At 38.6% G+C, this 20,051-nt stretch overlaps 1 protein-coding gene across 7 annotated transcripts in view; it reads left to right on the top strand.

The window, feature by feature from the left end:
- Positions 1 to 20,051, top strand: part of DPF3 (double PHD fingers 3) — a 260,012-nt gene that overhangs the window by 96,733 nt on the left and 143,228 nt on the right. For all 7 annotated transcript variants that reach the window (XR_007412711.1, XR_007412710.1, XM_025442362.3 and 4 more), the window contains exon 2: positions 4,990 to 5,150. Coding sequence is in view for 5 of the 7 variants with exons in the window: in XM_025442362.3 (XP_025298147.1) it covers positions 4,990 to 5,150 (161 nt within the window). In the remaining 2 variants the exon portion in view is untranslated. The remainder of the gene's footprint in view (positions 1 to 4,989; positions 5,151 to 20,051) is intronic.

Here is a 20,051-nt window from a genome sequence, read left to right as displayed (position 1 = left end):
CAACTGAGACAGTCGGGGAGCTCTGAGAGGGCGGAGGGCAAACACTGTTGGCAGGGATAACTGGGTTGGGGGTGGGTGTGTGTCCTGGAAGAAGCAAGCCTTCAGCTGGCCCTTGAACAGATTAAGATTGGCCAGGCCAGGGGCAAGAGGCAAGAATTTCAGGTTGAAGGAAGGACTTGAGTAAAGGGTATTGGGGTCCAGGGGTAGGGTGGTCTGATTCATATATACAGGAAGGTCAGACGAAGATTCATTCATTCATTCATTCATTCATTCATTCATTCACCATTCAACCCAATATGGCAAGTTCTGTGCTGGGCTTGGGGATAGAGCAGGAAATAAGCCAGGTGCTGTTTTTGTATTTGGGGTGGGCTTTGGGCTGCTGGGATCATCATGCAACAGCTATTCAGCTCCCCTTGTTGCCTGAGGTTTGGCCCCAGCCACCCTGCTGCTTAAAGTCTTAGGATGGAAGTTTGGGTTGGCATCCACCAGCCTCAAAGACACTGCATCAGTGAGTCCGTGTGTGTGTGTGTGTGTGTGTGTGGTGTGGAAGGTACCAACCAGCTGAAGCAGCTAGTATGCCACAAAGTGGCAGAAAATGCTGCTCTTTGGGGGAAGAGAGAGAGAGGGAGAGAATGAGAGAGAGGTCATTCTTCTCTCTCTTCTTATAGGGGCACCAATCCAATCATGAGGGTTCCATCCTCATGAACTAATTACCTCCCATAGGCCCCATCTCCAAATACTAGAGCATTGGGAGGTTCGGGCTTCCACAGATGAATTTCAGGGGAAACAATTCAGTCCACAGCAAACACTCAACCTGGCTCTCTTCGAAGGGCAGCTTTAGGGACTGTAACGGTGAGGAAAATGGAAAGGTTCTTGCATCTTCCAGAATATTGCCCCCTGCTTGCTAGTTATTATAAAATGCTACATAAATGGGAGATGGCTTTCCACAGTGCAGTTAGAGTTCAATATACTTCAATGTAAACAAGAGGAAATTAATGTATGGTGTAGATGAGTCTTAATGTGCATTTGTGGGCGGTGGTGGAAGTGTGGGCAGCTGGGTGAGACAGCAGGAAATCCAGGTGCCCACAGAGAAGAGGAGGGGCCCATGGCGGGGATGGAGGGGCCAGAAATCCTGCCACAGGCTAGGACTTCTTGTTATCTCTGCTTATCTCTGTTTATGTGCACAAATAGCAATGATGGGCCAAGGTCCTGTTTTTAGTCAAAAGGGACTGGTGGCCATGCAGCGGGAATGGAAAGAAGGGGCAACTTCCTGAGAAAGGGAAGAATCCAATGCCAGATGGGATGAAGGAAGGGGAAGGATCAGGGACACCTTGCTGGGGAGATATAAGAGTGGTGTTCTCTCAGGTTTCCCTCCACCCCAACACCACCCCCAACCACAGAAGAATGGAGACTCTGGGGAGGGAGCAAGCTACTGGCAGGAGATGAGGAATTTGCTTTTGGACACGTGTTTGGGGGATGGCAGGACCACCTGTTCTTGGGTCAGAACACAGGACCAGAGGGACAGTGAAGAGAGAGGAGCCCCAGGTATCTGGGTTGGAGGATTGGACCTGAGAGTTAGCTCAGGGCAGTGGATATGGAATCTAAGCGAATAGGCATGGTGTTGAGAGAGAGAGGTGGAAGCATGAGAAGAAAAGGAGCAGAGGGTCTTGGAGGGGCCGTGATGGGCTCTGAAAGGACATTTGGAGCCTAGTTGGCAATCGTTTTAGAGGAGTCTTATTTGTACCCCTCTGAATCCTCTTTGGTTCCCTGGAATCTGTTTTTTCCATAGTTATGCTCAAGGAGGGTCACTGGAAAGTTCTGAGAGCTATGACTCCCTTACTCCAGATTTGATCGCTGAGGGATCTCATCCCTCACGGTGCCCCCAGAACTGGGCAGCCAGCCCTGTTCCAAGCTGCAGGCTGTGGGGGGCTCCTGCTCTAACAGGCAGGGAGCCCAGCAATTTGTTCTCCTGTGCCTTTCCTGCTTCTGATTGCAGCCTTGGGTAGCCTGAAGTAGGCTGTTGATGAGAACATCATTCTACTCTGCCTTGTGCCAGCTTCTTCCAGCCCAAGACATCTATCATCCCGTGGTAATCCAGCCCTCTTGGTTTGATGCAGACAGGTGATGGCTGAGGCTGGGCCGTGCCTGACCCAGCCTGGGGCATGCTGGTCACCGCTCCACAGAAATGAGTCACTCTGCCAGCCTTTCCCTGCTCTCTCTGCCCCTTGCACCTTGAATGCAAATGTCACCCCTGGGATCCTATCATTGTGGGATTTTTTTTTTCTTTTTCAAAGAAATCCCATATTGAACAGGACATTTGTCCTCTCTCCTTTTTAAATTGCTTTCCACGGGTTAGGGAGACCTGGCCATCGATTTTCTTCTGGAGAGCAGAACAAGCCCTGTGAAGATTTTGGCTAATTAACTTTTGGAGAGGTGCTGCTTGAATTTATCAAAGAGGCTGAAGTCTCTTTTCCCCTCCTGTATCTTGAGAAAGGCTTTAAACTTTTGTTTCCGAGTCTTTGCCAATGCCTGGTCTGTTTAAAAGTGACTTGCCTGGAGACGGGGTTGGGGGGGTGCGGGCAGAGAGGGTGTTGGATGTCACATTTTTGCAGGTTCAATCTTTAATACGTTGTTCCAGTCCGAAGAAGGTTTTCTCTGTTTAGGTAAGAGAGGTATCGTTCACACAAAGATTACGTTTAAAAATACACATTTCCCCCCAGCATGCCTGTTACTAATAACATCGCATGTTACGGAAAGTGGAAAGTATTTAAGATGAAATTAATTTTCACCCAACGCACCACTTTGTTTGACTTTCTTGTTCCATTTGGTGTGGGGCACGGACTTGGCCAAACGCACTTTTCGTTTTCAGCAACTTCCCTTTCTTGTTTCTCTCTTTGGGACTGAAGCTGTGGGAAGCAAGTTAGGAGCGAATGAAGAAGAGTCTAATTTGAGACCCTGTACTCGTTTTCTTTTATGCCGGCTTCCAGAGTTTGTTTTGAGAGTGGAAGCCTTCTCCCCAGTCTATGGGTTCTAGTGTACTGTTTGCTTGTTTTATGGATTCTCTTTCAGCAGAATTTCCGGGGTTGGAAGAGTTAACATCTATTTTGGCCATCTGCCAAAAGATCGTGGGAAACCAGATGACTGTTTCTCACATCGGACACCTCTCTGTTATGTGTTCTTGTCAGTTCTCATCAATGTGGCGTGGCTGGTCGCGGTTTCATGAAGGAGCTGGAACCTCCAGGACACCCTGGATGGGGCTGTGTGTCATCTTGCCTGGGCTGAGCTGTCTGGAAAAGTTCTGTTTGCACTGAGCTCTGTCGCCTTAGCAGCGGGGACATTTAAGCTGGTGGGACACAGATGTGAACGCTTTGTAGGAAATGGTTCTTTATTTTTGATCAATCTCATGATCCTTGTTACCATCTTTGATTACATCAGCTCATGTTCCGTTTTATAGCATTTTAATGGGCTTCCATCCCCCCAATTCATTTCCAGCTGTGTGGCTATTATAATTTGATTACAGTTTGGTTTTGCAACTGCTAGGACACTTTCTGAGCACGTTATGCCTTCCTTGTGAGGCTGAAGATGTTCACAGGGGGAAAAGGAGCAAGGGGCTTTTTTTTGAGGAGGCATGTCCATAAGCGATTTCCAAAAGATGCCTCAGAAGCTTCCATGGTTGTATCCTCCCAGAATAAGAAATTTTCTTCAAACTCTTTGGTAGACTCTGATCCCCTGATTTTTTTTTTTTAAAGAGTACAAAAATCCCTCTAAAATTTTGCTTTCTTTAGTCCTCTAAATATTTTGGTTAAGAACTATACATTATTTTTGACTTAGAGACTTTCTCACCCTGATTTTGGCTTCTTCAAATCTACATAGAATCAAAACAAAGGGACATTCATAATGTTGCTTCAAAATGAGCTACTTAATTCTCCCTCTGGCCCTGCAATCCTTGTGGCTCCTCCTCTTCCTGCCTTTCCTCCCACCGCCCCACAAAGAAGTGCAAGTCTACCTGGCAGAGATTATGTTATTACATTCGTATTTCCTTGAGACATTTATTAACCTCCAACATGTGCCTGTCTTTTATTTGTTAGGTATTTGATCTCTCTGATTTTTTTTTTATGCTTTATATTTGATCAGTTTTACCAATGTTATGTTTTTGGTTCTTGAAAAGGATACTCTCTTAAAATTTAGTAGCATCACCACAGGTCCAAGGATACAAAAGATTCAGGAACATAAAATTTACTTTGTTTAATCAGATCACCACTCCAACAAATCAGGAAGGTCTTTCTATTTGCGGTTTAGATCCCAAGAATTAAATTATCTTGAATTCAAAATTCAACTATTATCGCAAACTCTCCCTCTGTTTTCATTTAGAACGTTATTTTCCTTTAGTGTGTGGTTTTAAAAGATTGGTGCATGCTCCTCTGTGCCTACTTTCACCATAATAGCTCTCTCTGCTTTTATGGGATATTTCCTCTACCCTTCTGGTCTGTGTTTATATGGGGTGTGTTTCTCTTCTATTGTAATGGAAAGCTGTCCCTCTATGCTGGTGTTGGGTTCATTCTAGAGTGCTTTTGCTGGCGATTACTGAGAACAAAGTGTGGCTAACAGAGGATGTTAGTGAGGGGGCTCTAGAAGCCTGAGCTCCTGGTAGAACCCAGGTAGAAGATTGTTCCAGAGACACTTCTATTCCAGAACGGGATCTCATGCTTCCTGGAACAGGGACTGATCACTTTTACTGGTGGTTTATCTAGGGGCCCTAGGCTCTTTGTTCAAGGGGATTCTGAATTCCCTGGTGGATTTGGTATGGGAAACAGAACCTGGTTGAGACCTGACACCAAGTCGGAATCTGTCCCTTGGCAAGGCTCTTGGTACTCCTTGCCTGGGTCTTCATAACTGCATAAGCTCCCCAGGGAGGTAGGTGAGTAACCTCAGTTTCCCTCTGGGTGTGTTCCCTGGCCTCACCCCTGTCTCTCTCCCTCTCCTGGGCAGGCTTGGGGACCAGTTCTACAAGGAAGCCATCGAGCACTGCCGGAGCTATAACTCGCGGCTCTGCGCAGAACGCAGCGTGCGCCTCCCCTTCCTGGACTCGCAGACTGGGGTGGCGCAGAACAACTGCTACATCTGGATGGAGAAGAGGCACCGCGGTCCAGGTGAGCCACGCCGCCCTGGCACGTCCGTGCGCTGGCGTCTGGCTGGATGGAGGAGGCCCCACAGCCGCTGGGCATCTCCGCGGGCGGCCGGGAAGGGCGGGCAACGAGAGAAACGCAACGCTTTTCTAGCTTTTGGCACATGTTCCCAGGACGGTGGTGGTGGTGGGAGCGGCAGAGTGAACGGGCTCAGGGCTTAGCCCCCAAAAGGGAAGACCGAGGATGGGAGAACCAGCTTCTCATCTTTTGCCCTTTGTAGCTTGGTGCTTATAAGATGGCTTTGAGGCTTGGCTCCTTCATCAGTCCTCTCTCCCTCAGGCTCCTCACCTGTAAAATGGGAATGATCATCGTATTTACTTTGGGATTTTCGTCAGGACTGAACGAAAATATTCATAAAAGGCTAATGAGTTTGCACATAGGAAGTATGTGCTCCAAAAATGCTGGCTTTGTTGTTGATATTACTATTATTATTATTACTTTATACCAGTCTTCTAGGTGCCAGAGAACAGAATAGATTAGGGAGGCAACCAGAGAAAAGCGTTTTTCTGGCTCTGTATGGATATATTTAAAAAACCTTTTATTGTGAAAAATTTCACTGGAGGGTATTATGCTGAGTGAAGTAAGCCAGTCGGAGAAGGACAAACATTATATGTTCTCATTCATTTGGGGAATATAAATAACAGTGAAAGGGAATATAAGGGAAGGGAGAAGAAATGTGTGGGAAATATCAGAAAGGGAGACAGAACGTAAAGACTGCTAACTCTGGGAAACGAACTAGGGGTGGTGGAAGGGGAGGAGGGCGGGGGTGGGAGTGAATGGGTGACGGGCACTGGGGGTTATTCTGTATGTTAGTAAATTGAACACCAATAAAAAATAAATTAAAAAAAAATTTCAAACCCGTACAAAAGTAGAGAGAATAGTAAAATGAATGGCCATGTATTTATCACCCAGCGTCAACATTGATCAACTCATGGCCAATCTTGTTTCATTTATACTCACCTCCTACTTTCTTCCTTGGCCCTTGGTTATTTTGAGGTAAATCCAAAGCAGCATATAATTTTATCTGTAAAATTTTCAGTATGTATCTCTAAACGATAAGGACATAAACAAACAAATCCACAATAGCTATCAAAGCTCCAAGTTAACAATAAAACGTTAATAAAATCAAATATTTGTTCAACATTTATTTCCTCCTGTATTTGAAATCAGAATCCAAATAGGATCCTACATTGTAATTGGCTGATTTTTTTTTTAAGATTTTGTTTGTTTATTCATGAGAGACAGAGAGAGAGAGAGAGAGGTAGAGAGAGAGAGAGGTAGAGAGAGAAGCAGGCTCCATGCAGGGAGCCCGATATGGGACTTGATCCTGGGACTCCAGGATCACGCCCTGGGCTGAAGGCAGGCGCCTAACCACTGAGCCACTCAGGTGTCCCCCTGATGTGTTTCTTAAATCATTTTAAATCTGTAGGTCTTGGGGTGTGTGTGTGTGTGTGTCTGTCTGTTTCTCTCCCCCTTGCATGTTATTAGTGGAAAAAACTGGGTTGTTTGCACCGTAGGGTTTCCCAGAGTCTGGATTTTCTGATTGCATCCCTATGATGTTATTCCTGTGAATTGGTAGTTAGGACTGGAGACTTGCACAGATTCAGATTCAGGTTCAGTTTTTTTTTTTTTTTAAAAGCAAGAACAACTCCTAAGTGAGGTGTGTACTTCCATCATGTTGTCTGGTTATCTTTCACTGATGTTAGCAGCCTTTGATGATAGTTGCTTAGATTCTTTATTCAATTAAGGGCTGCAAAAAGTAACATTCAATTCAAGGTCTGTCACTATTTTTTCATTTATCAGCTCTATAACTTTATACTATAAAGAGAAATATCTCCTCATTAAAATTTTGGTTATTGTGAGGTATAGTTCACATATGAAAGGTGGAATAGATAATTTTGCCCCTTTAACTACTAGTTTATTTTTAATCATGATAAGTGTACTCTTTACTCCCCATCCCCTATTTCTTCCCCCCATCCCCCTCTGGTAGCCATCAGTTCTCTATAGTTAAGAGTCTGTTTCTTGGTTTGTCTTTCTCTCTTTCTCTTTTTTTCCCTTTGCTTGTTTGTTTTGTTTCTTTAATTCCACATATGAATGAGATCATATGCTATTTGTCTTTCTCTGACTGACTTATTTTAACTTAGCATTGTACTCTAGAATTCTATCCATTTGTTACAAACGGCAAGATTTCATTCTTTTCATGGCTGAGTAATATTCCATACACCACTTTTTTATTTTTAAATTTTAAAATTTTTGTATATTTTTTTATTGGAGTTCAATTTGCCAACATATAGCATAACACCCAGCGCTCATCCCGTCAAGTGCCCCCCTCAGTGCCCATCACTCAGTTAACCCAAGCCCCAGGACACCGGACACTTGCATCCCAATGTTTCTAGCAGTAATGTCTACAATAGCCAAACTGTGGAAGGAGCCTTGGTGTCCTTGGTGTCAAAGATGAATGGATACACCACTTCTTCTGTATCCATTTATCTGTCGATGGACATCTGGGCTGCTTCCATAATTTGGCCATTGTAAATAATGGATTTATCAGTTTTCAAAATAGTGAGTTGGTTCCCTAGTATTTATCAAAGATGATCAATAAAGTTATTATTTTGTTGAGTGTCATCATGAATTCACAGATTTAAACACAATGGGATACACTTTAATCCATTTTAGCTATTATTCTTTTTTTTAAAAGGATTTTTATTTATTTATTAGAGAGAGAGGGAGAGAGAGATAATGTGACCACAAGTACGCAGACTGGCAGGCAATGGGAGGGAGAAGCAGGCTCCTCACTGATTGGAGAGCCCAAAATGGGGCTCGAATCTGGGACCCTGGCATCATGACCTGAGTCCAAGGCAGATGCTTAACCGACAGCCATCTAGGTGCCCCTGTAGCTATTGTTCTTATTGATGGTTAAATTGTCCCATCGTTGGCCACTAGGGGTTTGGTCCAGTGCTAGTATTTTGAAAGAACCCCAGTAATTTCTGATAGCTACCTTGTTATCTTAATGTTAAGCCCTATGTTTTAGGCTCATCTTGTACACTTCCTACCCAGACCTGGAATCAGCTATTTCTCTAAGAAATCCTGTTGCCTTTTTGTAGGAAATATTATTTAAAGACCTCAACCTGGTAGTGCTCATTATTCCTGGGTTGGTCACTGTTTCTAGGACTTTTTAGTGAGCAGATCTAAGAAATATAATTTCTTTTTTGAAAAGAGAAAATGTGTTATGAAATTATACCTGTATTTCCCGTTCACTTTAGTTTTACAGAGTTTACATTTAACTATCCTAATTGTCTTCTTTCTCCCACACCAAAAAAATCCTGGCTCTTAATGATGCTGATGTAATTACTTATTTGCTTTATTCCACAACATACACAACAGAGTATCAGAATTAAATAAGACTTCCAACAATAAAATTACTGAAAATGGTTTCCTCCTCCTCTTCTTTTTTGTTTGCAATTCTTTTGTCATTAAGGATGTAGAGTCCAATTACTGTGTTTTAAGGTCACTTGAAATAGTTCCTCTGAGTGGTTGTGCCACTAACTAAACACACAGTTGGATTTGTTTCATTTTGTTTTCACTTATTAGGTATTCCCTCTTTTTTGAATTTCATAGAATTTCTTTGTCTTTTTTAAAATTATTTTTTATTTTGAAATAGTTATAGATCCACAGGAAGTTACAAAGATAGCCCAGAGAGATACCTCATATCCTCTACCCAATTTCCCCCAATGGATACATCTTATGTAATCATAGCACAATCTGGAAACCAGAAAATTGACATTGGTAAAATGTGTGTGTATAGTTTTATGACATTTTATCACATGTAGAGATTTGTGGAACCACCACTGTAATCAGGATACAAAACTATCCCATCACCATAAAGATCTTCCTCATGCTACCGCCTTTATGATCATATTCACCTACCCCTCTCATCATTTCAATACCTTTAACCTCTGTTATTTATAATACAGTGTCTTAAACATTTCCTCTATACACATTGAAAACCACATCAGGCAGCATTGAAATTTTTGCTTCAACTATCAAAAGTTAACTTAGAAAATTTAAGAAAGTGTCTGTTACATTTACTCATATTTTTACTCTTTCATTGTTCTTTCTTCCTTCCTGATGTTCCGAGATGCTTTCTTTCATAATTCCTTTCTAATTAAGTACTTTATTTTAAAGTAGATCTACTGGTAACAACTTTTCTTAAGTTTTCTTTCTTCTGAGAATGTCTTGACTTTTTCCTTCAGTCCTGAAGGATATTTTTGCTGGATATAAAATTCTGGGTTGATAGTCCTTTTGTTTTGGTACTTGAAAAATGTTTTGCATTTCCTTTAGGTGTATGATGAGGTTTGTGATGAGACATTTGCTGTTATTCAAATTCTTTTCCTTTATAAGTGAGGTGTCATTTCTATGTCACTGTTTTCAAAATTTGCCTTTTGTTCTCAAAAATTTGATTTTGGTATGTTTTCATGTGGATTTGTTTGGGTTTACCTTTTTTGGAATTCACTCAGCCTCTGGAATCTGTTGGTTTATATCTTCTGCCAAATTCAGGAAAATTTCAGCTATTATTTTTTTGGATGTATGTTTAGCCCCACTCTCCCTTATCCTTCTGGGACTCTACTAACATAAATTTTAGAATTTTTTGTAACACCCCCCAAATTGGCCAGGCTCTGTTTATCTGTTTTTGTTGTTGTTTTTTGTTGTTAGTCTGTTTTCTTTCTGTTGCTCAGAGTTATAAGTTCACTGCTTTCTTCTATTCTGTACATTTGTTATTGTTGTTTTATGGTGTTTTTCAGTTTTACAATTTCCATTTGGTTCTTCTTTAGATCTTTCATTTCTTTGCTGAGACTTTAAATTTTTTTCATTTGTTTCAAGTTTCATGATTGTTGTTGAAATATGTTTATAATACCTCCTTCAAAATCCTAATTCAGATACTTAGGATTTAGTATTGATATTTCTAATATTTCTATTAGAATCTTGCCAAATAATTCTAAAATCTGTGTTGATATCTGTTATCTTTTTTCTCATTCAAGTTGAGATTTTCCTGATTCTTCACATGAGTGAATTAGAGTGAATCCTGGACATTTTGGCTATGATGTTATGAGACTCTATGTGTTCTTTGGTAAAGTGTCCAAATCTTTTATCCATTTAAAAATATTGAAACTTATTTGACATACAATGTTGTGTGAGTTTGAGGTGTACAACATGTTAAATTTATACATTTATATCTTATAATAAGATTGCCAATGTAGTGATAATTACTGTATCACATTACATAATAATCCTTTTTTTAGTGGTTGGAATAATTGTGTTCTAATCTCTTAGCAAGTTTGGTGACTATAATATAATATTATATAATATATAATATATGATATATGATATATAATATTATATGATATATGTAATAATATAATATATAATATATCATAATATAATATTATATTAATATTATTAATATTATTCTTGTTACAACAATATACAACAATAATATTATTGCCTATGTTCTCTATACTCTGTATTAGATCTCTAAGGGGAATTGTTTTCTTGCTATTAAATTTTGATAGTCCCTTACACATTCTAGATTCAAAACCTTTATCTGATATATGCTTGGCAAATATTTTCTCCCAGTTTATGGCTTATATTTTCATTATCTTTACAGTATCTTTCAAAGAGCAGATATTTTAAATTTTGATTAAGTCCAATTTATCAATTTATTTTATGAATTGAGATTTTGTTGTATATAAGAAATTGTTGCTTAATCCAACATCAAGCAATATTTGTTTTTCCTAGAAGTTTTATATTTTTTTGTAAATTTATTTTTTATTGGTGTTCAGTTTGCCAACATATAGAATAACACCCAGTGCTCATCCCATCAAGTGCCCCCGTCAGTGCCCTGCACCCAGTCACCCCCACCCCCCGCTCACCTCCCTTCCCTCACCCCTAGTTCATTTCCCAGAGTTAGGAGTCTCTCATGTTCTTTCTCCTTTTCTGATATTTCCCACTCATTTTTTCCTCCTTTCCCCTTTATTCCCTGTCACTATTTTTTATATTCCCCAAATGAATGAGACCATATAATGTTTGTCCTTCTCTGATTGACTTATTTCACTCAGCATAATACCCTCCAGTTCCATCCACGTCGAAGCAAATGGTGGGTATTTGTCAGTTCTAATGGCAAAGTTTTATAATTGTAGGTTTTATACTTAGGTCTATGATCCATTTTGAATTAATTATAAAATAAATTTGAGGTACAGATTAAAGTTTATCTTTTTGCAGATAGATATCTAATTGTTTCATCATAATTTATTGAAAAGACTAGACTTTCCCAACTGAATTGCCTTTGTACCTTTGTCAAAAATTAAATGTGTGTATGTGGGTCTATTTCTGGACATTCAGTTTGGTTCATTGGTTTGTCTATCCTCACACTTATATCATACGTCTTGATTATTGTATTTTTGTAATGCTCTAATTTTTTTTCTAAGTTATTTTGGTTATTCTAGTCCTTTGCATTTTTTTTTAAGATTTTATTTATTTATTTGTGAGACACACACACACACACACACACACAGAGAGAGAGAGAGAGAGAGAGAGAGAGAGAGAGACAGGCAGAGGGAGAAGCAGACTCCATGCAGGGAGCAGATTAGTGCCGCCTTCAGCTCAGGGCCTGATCCTGGAGACCTGGGATCAAGTCCCACGTCTGCCAGGATTTCAATTGGGATTATGTGGAATCTATAGATCAGTTTTGGGAAAATTAATAATTCTTAATACTGAGTCTTCCAATCCTGAATATAACATATTTCTCTGTTTGTTGTCTTCTTTAATTTTTCCTGTTGATGATTTTTAGTTTTTCATATACAGATATTTCACATTTATCTCTAAGTACTTAATATTTTTGATACTATGTAAATGGATTTTAAAAATGTCAATTTCTGATTATTCTTTGTTAGTTTATGGAAATACAGTGGATTTTGTATATTCATTCTGTATCCTGCAACCTTGCTATACTCATTTATTCTAACATCTTTCTCTAGATTTAATAGAATTTTCTACACAATTGATTGTTGTTAGTGAAAAATAAAACTTCTTTTTCAATATGGATGACTTTTATTTATTTTACTTGTCGTTGCACTGGCTAGAATGTTTAGTATAATATTAAGAAAAAGTGGTTAGAGTGGATATCCTATGTTATTCCTGATCTTAAGGGAAAAATATTCTTTTTCTCATTATTAAATATGATGTTAGCTGTGGGCACTATGTAGTTGCCTTTTTAAAAAATATTTTATTTATTTATTTATTTATTTGGGAGAAAGAGAGCATGAGCAAGGGGAAGGGCTGCTTCCCTTCAAAAGAAGAAGGAGAGGGAGAAGCAGATTCCATGCTCCTGGTATCGAGCTTCATCACAGGATCCTGGGATCATGACCTGAGCTGAAGGCAGGTGCTTACCTGACTGAGCTACCCAGGCACCCCTGTAATTGCTTTTTATTAGATTGAGGATATGCTTGTTTCTAGTTTGAGAATTTTAAATCAGGAACTGATTTTTCTGAGTCCGTTGAAATGATCATGATTTTTTTTTATAGTTTGCTAACATGATGAGTTACATTGCTTAATATTTGAATATTAAACTAACATTGCATTCCTAGGATAAACCCCACTTTGTCATGAGGTATTATCTTTCTTATATATCATCAGATTCACTTTGCTAAAATTTTATTAGAGGTTTTGTATCTATGTTTATGAGAGGTATTTGTCTATAGTTTTCTTTACTCATTGTGTTTGTGTCTGGTTTGGGTATCAGGTTGATGTTGGCCTCATATAATGAATTGGGAAATAGTTCTTCCTTTTCAGTTTTCTGAAAGTAGAATTGGTATTTTTTCCTTAAATATTTTGTAGCATTTACCAGTGAACTCATCTGGGCCTGGCAATTTCTTTGTAGAAATGTTTTTAACTTCAAATTTAATTTCTTTGATAGCTGTTCAGATTATTCATTTTACATTGAGTGAGTTTTGGTAGTTTGTAACTTCAAATTTATCCATTTCATCTAAGTTGTCAAAATTGGTTGTACAACAGTATTCATACTATTCATACTATTGGTATATTATTCTTTTAATATCTGTAGAACCTAGTGATATGTTCTCTCTTATTCCTTAGGTTGGTAATTTGAATTTTCTTTTTAACTTAATCAGTCTAACTGGAGGTTTACCCATTTTATTGATCTTCTCAAAGAAATAGCTTTTGATATAATAGATTTTTTCCATTTTTCCTGTTTCTATTTTATGATTTCTGCTCTGATATTTATTTTTTCTTTCTTCTACTTACTTTAGATTTAATTTACTCTCCTATTTCTTCTGTTATTTCTTCAAGTAGAAACTGAAGTCATTGACTTGAGACTGTTCTTTTCTACTATAGGCATTTTCTGAAATAGTTTATTCCCAAATGTAAATACTGCTTTAGTCTCATTTCAGAAATGTTAATACTGTATTTTTACTGTTACTCAATTGAAAATGTTTTCTAATTTGTCTTTCAAGTTCTTTTTTTTACCTATGGATTATTTAGAAGTGTGTTATTTAGTTTCCAAACATTTGGGGTATTTTCCAAATATATTCCTGTTACTATTCCTAATTTAATTCCATATGGTCAGAGAACACTTTGTATGACTTGAATCCTTTAAAATTCACTGAGACTTGTTTTATGGTTCAGAATATGGCCTATCTTGGATCAGGTTTCTTTTGGTCTGTAAAAGAATGTGTATTTTCTTGTTGGTTGTTGGAATGTTCTATAAATATCAATTAAATCAAGTTGGTAGATATTATGGCTCAACTCTACATCCCTACTGATTTTTCTGTTGATTTGTTCTATGAATTATCAAGAAAGTGTATTGAAATTTCTGACTATAGGGACACCTAGGTGGCTCAGCAGTTGGGCGGCTGCCTTCAGCTCAGCTCGTGATCCCAGGATCTGGGATCAAGTCCTGCTTTGGGCTCCTGTGAAGAGCCTGCTTCTCCCACTGCCTATGTCTCTACCTCTCTCTCTCTCTCTCTCTCTCTGTGTCTCTCATGAATAAATAAATAAATCTTGAACAAAAAATGAAATTTCTGACTATAGTTGTTTGTCTATTTATCCTTACAATTTTACCAGCCTTTGCTTCATATGTTTTAAAGCTCTATTATTAAGGGAATACAAATTAAGGGAAATGTAATCTTACATATAGGGTTGTTATGAGCTCTTGATAAATTTGTCCATTAACATAGGTAAATACCTTCTTTATCTCTACTAATATTCTTTACTATGAAATCTGCTTCCCATGATATTAATATAGCTACTCCAGCTTTCTTTTGATTAATGTTAGCATGGTGTATCTTTTTTTATTCCTTTGCTTTTCATATATTTGGATCTTTATGTTAAAAGCATATATATATATATAAATAAATATATATATATATATATTTAGCATATGTATAATTGTGTCTTGCTGTGTGTGTGTGTGTGTGTGTGTGTGTGTGTCTTGCTTTTTAAATGCAATCTGACAGGGGCTCCTGGGTGGCTTAGTCAGTTAAGTGTCTGGCTCTTGATTTTGGCTCAGGTCCTGATTTCAGAGTCATGGGATTAAGTTCCATTTCAGGCTCTGTGCTGGGTATGGATCCTGCTGAATACTCTCTCTCTCTCTCCCCCTCATTCCCCACTCATATGTTCATACACATGTTCTCTGTCTCTCTCTAGAAGAAAAAAATAAGTGCAATTTGACAGTCTTTATTTTTAAGATTAGGGTATTTAGACTATTTACATTTAATGTGATTATTGCTATAGTTAGGTTTAAAGCCACCATTTTACTATTTGTTTCTGATTTATCCATGTTCCCCTTTCTGTCATTTTATGCCTTTTTGGGGATTAATTAAATATTTATGATTCCATTTTATTTCCCTGGTTGACTTAATAACTTTTGGTTTGTTATTTTAGTGATTGCTTAATATTTGTAGTCTCCATTTTTTTTTTAAAGATTTTATTTATTTATTCATGATAGTCACACAGAGAGAGACAGAGAGGCAGAGACACAGGCAGAGGGAGAAGCAGGCTCCATGCACCGGGAGCCCGACGTGGGATTCGATCCCAGGTCTCCAGGATCGCGCCCTGGGCCAAAGGCAGGCGCCAAACCGCTGCGCCACCCAGGGATCCCTGTAGTCTCCATTTTTAATTACAGTTTGCCTTCAGGTGATATTTTACTACTTCATGAATAGTATAAATACTCTATAATAGTATTCCAATAAACAGAACAATATTATCCACAAAAATGTCCACATCGGGAACCCAGGAAATGCTATGGCAAAAAGGAATTTTGCTGATGTGATTATGGACCTTAGATGGGGAGGTTATTATTATTATTATCCAGATGGCCTCAATGTAATCATAAGGATCTTTATAAGGCATGAAGTCAGAGTCAGAGCATGAGAATGTGACAATCGAGGTGATGCTATTGAGGAAGAAGCCACAAGCCAAAGGATGTGGATGGCCCTAGAAGTCAGAGAAGGCAAAGAAGTAGATTCTGATTCAGGGTTTCCAAAAGGAGTGAAACCCTGCTGAAACCTTGGCTTTAGCTCAGTGAGACTGATTTTAGACTTCTGGCCTCCAGAATTATGAGACAACAAATTCATGTTGTGTTAAGCCTCTGAGTTTGTGGCACTTCATTATGACAGCAGCAGGAAACTAATACAAATGTACTTTTATCTTTCCCCTACTGACCTTTGTACAATTGTTATCATATATTTTAGTTTTACATATGGTGTAAACTTTTTCTACATTGTCATTATCTTTATTTAATCATCTTTTAAAGAGTTTTAAAAAATAAGAAGAAATCTTACATTATTACTCATGTACTAAACCATTCCTTATGCTTTTCATTTCATTGTGTACATCTACATTTAGATTGGATATCACTTTCCTTCTGCCTAAAGGAGTTCCTTTAATATTTCTTGCAGCAGTGTGGGTCTGCTGATGATTAATTGTTTCAACTTCTGTAGGTCTTGAAATATCTAGTTTGCTTTAGTTTTTTTGAGAGATATTTTTATGGAGTATAGAATTTAGATTGACAAGGTTTTTTCCCCCCCTTTCAATACTGTAATAATGTTGAACTATTGTTTTCTTGCTTGCATTGTTTCTGATGAGAAATCACACTTATCTTTGATCCTCTCTGTATAATATGGCTCATTTCTCTGGCTGCTTTTAAGTATTTTTTTCTCCTTCTCACTTTTTTTGGGGGTTGGTGGCTGTTTGTTGCTTTTTTTTTTTTTTTGGCTGAGTGGCTGCAAAGACTTTATCAAATTATTTAGAATGTTGGCATTTAAAAAAATGTTGTCATTTGAATATTCATGTGTACACATTAAAAAGCTATATAGACTCTCATTCTTTTTGAGCAATTTTGGTTATGATGTGCCTTGTTACAGTTTTCTTCATGTTGCTTGTGCTTAGTTTTATTGAGCTTCTTGGATTTGCATGCTTGTAGTTTTCATCACATTTTGAAAATTTCTAACCATTATTTCTACAAATATTTTTTCTTTCCCCCTTTCTCTTTGGGGAGTCCAATTACACATCTATTAGGCTATTTGAAGTTGTTCCACAGCTCACTATACTGTTGTTCTTCTAAAAAAAATTCTCTTTTTCCCATGGGGTTCATTTTGGATAGTTTATATTTTTGTGTTTTCAAGTGTACCATTTTTTTTCTTTTGCAATGTCTAATCTGACATTAATCCCGTTCAGTACTTTTTATCCCACACATTGTAGTTTTCATTTCTTGAAATTAAAATTGAATCTTTGAAAAACATTTTTTACTTAACTTTTGAACATATGGAATACAAATGATCACTGATTTAGTGTTCTTGCTGCTAATTTTACTGTCAGTATCAATTCTGGGTTGGTTTTAATTGATTTTTTTCCTCCTTCAATATAGGTCATATTTTTCTGCTTCTTTGTATATGCCCTATAATTTTGGATTGTATGCCAGACATCATGAATTTTACCTTGTAGGTGTTGACTATATAATTTATTCCTATAAATATTCTGGAGCTTTGTTTTGGGACAGTCAGGTTATTTGGAAACAGTTTGATCTTTAGGTAATACTGGAGCAGTCTAGGGCTAATTATTCCCTATCAATAAATACATATTTTTTTTGTGTGTGTGTTTTAAGGTTTTATTTACTTACTCATGAGAGACACACACACATACAGAGATTGAGAGAGAGAGAAGAGAGAGAGAGAGAGAGAGAGAGAGAGAGAGAGAGAGAGAGAGAGAGAAGCAGAGACACAGGCAGAGGGAGAAGCAGGCTCCATGCAGGGAGCCCGACATGGGACTCAATCCCAAGGTCTCCAGGATCAGGCCCTGGGCTGAAGGCAGCGCTAAACCGCTGAGCCACCAGGGTTGCCCTATTTTTGTGTTTCTGTACTCTACCCAGTACTCCACGAATCATGAGGCTTTCCTAACAGCCGATGGGAACAAACTGTTTCTAGCCGCTTTGCACACCAGGCACTCTTATTTCTATTCTTACTGGATGGTTCTTTCTTTAACATTGAGTACTTCCCTCACAAACATGCACTGATTAGTACTGAATTGAATACTCAAAGGAAAGTCTCTGTGACCTCCAAAGTTCTTTCTCTGTGTAGCTCTCTTCTGTTTACTATCCTATTTCTTGAATTCTAGTCCCCTTGGTCTCCTGGGGACTCTTAGCTCTTTCTTTTCTCTCAGACTTAGAGAATCTGTTGGTTTCCACTTGTGTTCCTCTTTCCCATGTTGCAGTCTGGAAGTTCTCTTGAGGTAGTAAGCTGGGACAATCATAGGGCTTATCTTGTTAATTTCCAGTGTTTCAGGCATCGCTATCCTTCATTTCCTGATGTCTAGGGTCTTGAGAACTTTTGTTTCATATCTTCTCTCTCTTTTGGTTTCATGTAGAAGAGTAAATATGATCCTTGATACTCCCATCTAGCCAGAAGCAGATGTTTGCTTTTTTAATTTAACTGTATAAAATATTCACATGGTTCTAAAGTCATATCTATAAAGCATGGTATAATCAGAGAAAGTCTTGTTCTGTGTCTGTTGTTTTACTCTGTCCTTTTCCTGTTTCTATAGGCAACTTCCTCTTCTCCTTGTTACTATTATTTTGTTTTTGCTCTTTCTGTAAGTAAATTTTTCTAAGCTTTTGGTTTAAAAAAAAAAAACCTATGCGAACACATGTATACTTCTCTCCCTCTATGTCTCAACACTTCCTAATAGTCCATTGTCTGTATATCCTATTGTTTATTCAACCAATTCCCTATAGATGGAGATTGGATTATTTACAGTCTTTTTCTAAAATGATAAAATAAATACATATTTTTGTGTTTTTGCATTTTTGCATATGAATCTGTGATATAGATTCCTAGAAGTGGAATTGCAGGGTCAAAGGGCAAATACATATGCAGTTTTGCTAGATACACTAAATTTCCCTTCATAGGGTTGTGCCATTTGCATTCTTACTAGTGGCAGATCAGATTGGTAGGCATATTTCTAACATAATATTTCAATAGCTTAGTAGACTGCTTCATGGAAGGGTGAGGACTAGAATTATTGAAACAAAGGCCAGGTGGGAGCTCTTGTCAGGGATGTTGGAGAGGTGATTCTTGTATCAGGTAAGAGTCAGACTCAATAATGTTTAAGCTCCTTCCTCACATTATAATGCTATTCTTAAAATTTCTTCTTCTTATGAATTTAGAAGGTATATAGTAGTTGTTTTTCTGATTCCACACACATTTTATGTGCCTCTAGATAATGCTTTTATATTATCAGGATGCACTTCTCCATGAGCAATTATAGTTGGTGATGTGGAAGGAAAGGAAAAATAAATTCCATAAGAAATGGCTTGAAAAAAAAAAAAAAAGAAAGAAATGGCTTGATGGGGGTGGGTGGGAGGGCTGGGGGATATTTTCCTGATAGTTTTGGTGTGGGGAGCTGTTTTCCCAAGGGAAAGACTCTGGGTTTCAAGCATGCTGTGTGTGGACCAGTGATGAGATGGCTTGGTGGGGAGCTAGGTTAGTGTAGATGTTTTGAGTATGGGCTGTGGACTAGATTACCCTTTGAGTTGTAACCCTGTGCCAGTTACTTAATTACTGTTAGCTTCACTACCTTTGTCCTTTAAATGTCTCATAGGGTTGTTGTCGTGGTGAGATAAAGTGAGTGTGAGGTTTTAGCCTAGGAGAGGGTAAGAGCTCAGTAAATGTTAGCTATTGTAATTTTTTAAAAAAAAGATTTTATCTATTTATTCATGAGAGACACAGAGAGAGAGGCAGAGACACAGGCAGAGGGAGAAGTAGGCTCCATGCAGGAAGCCCGACGTGGGACTCCATCCGGGGTCTCCAGGGCTGCAGGTGGCGCTAAACCGCTGTGCCACCGGGGCTACCCTTAGCTATTGTTACTGTGTCAGTTTTTTAGTATTATGGGACCACTTAGGGCTTGGGAAGCCCTGGGCCAAAACAGGGCAGGCAGTATACTGGATTTGAGGCCTACCTTGTCAGGGTAGTCTTTGTACCTGGTACATTAGAATTGAATGTTAGAGAGAAGCTTATGGAGAAGAATGAGAAGGGTGGTGGGAGGGAATTGTTGGGGAGCTGGATGGAGAGCCATGCAGAGTGTTTGGGTGTGGTGCTTAGCGTCCAGGACGTCAGACTTTCAAGGAAAAGAAAAGGCACAGTGGCTGGGGATGGTTCAAGGAGGCTTCACTGAACAGGTGGTCCACAAAGTCAGATGACTTCTAAATTAGTCAAGAGAAGAGGGGAGGGCCCAGAATCAGGAAATATCATGGGTATAAATGCTTGTGAAATACGTCTTGCCCACTCTCTGAGCCCT

Source organism: Canis lupus, chromosome 8 (assembly GCF_003254725.2).
Source record: "Canis lupus dingo isolate Sandy chromosome 8, ASM325472v2, whole genome shotgun sequence".
In the NCBI taxonomy this organism is placed as follows: Eukaryota; Metazoa; Chordata; class Mammalia; order Carnivora; family Canidae; genus Canis; species Canis lupus.
This window is presented reverse-complemented; position numbering and strand designations above follow the sequence as displayed.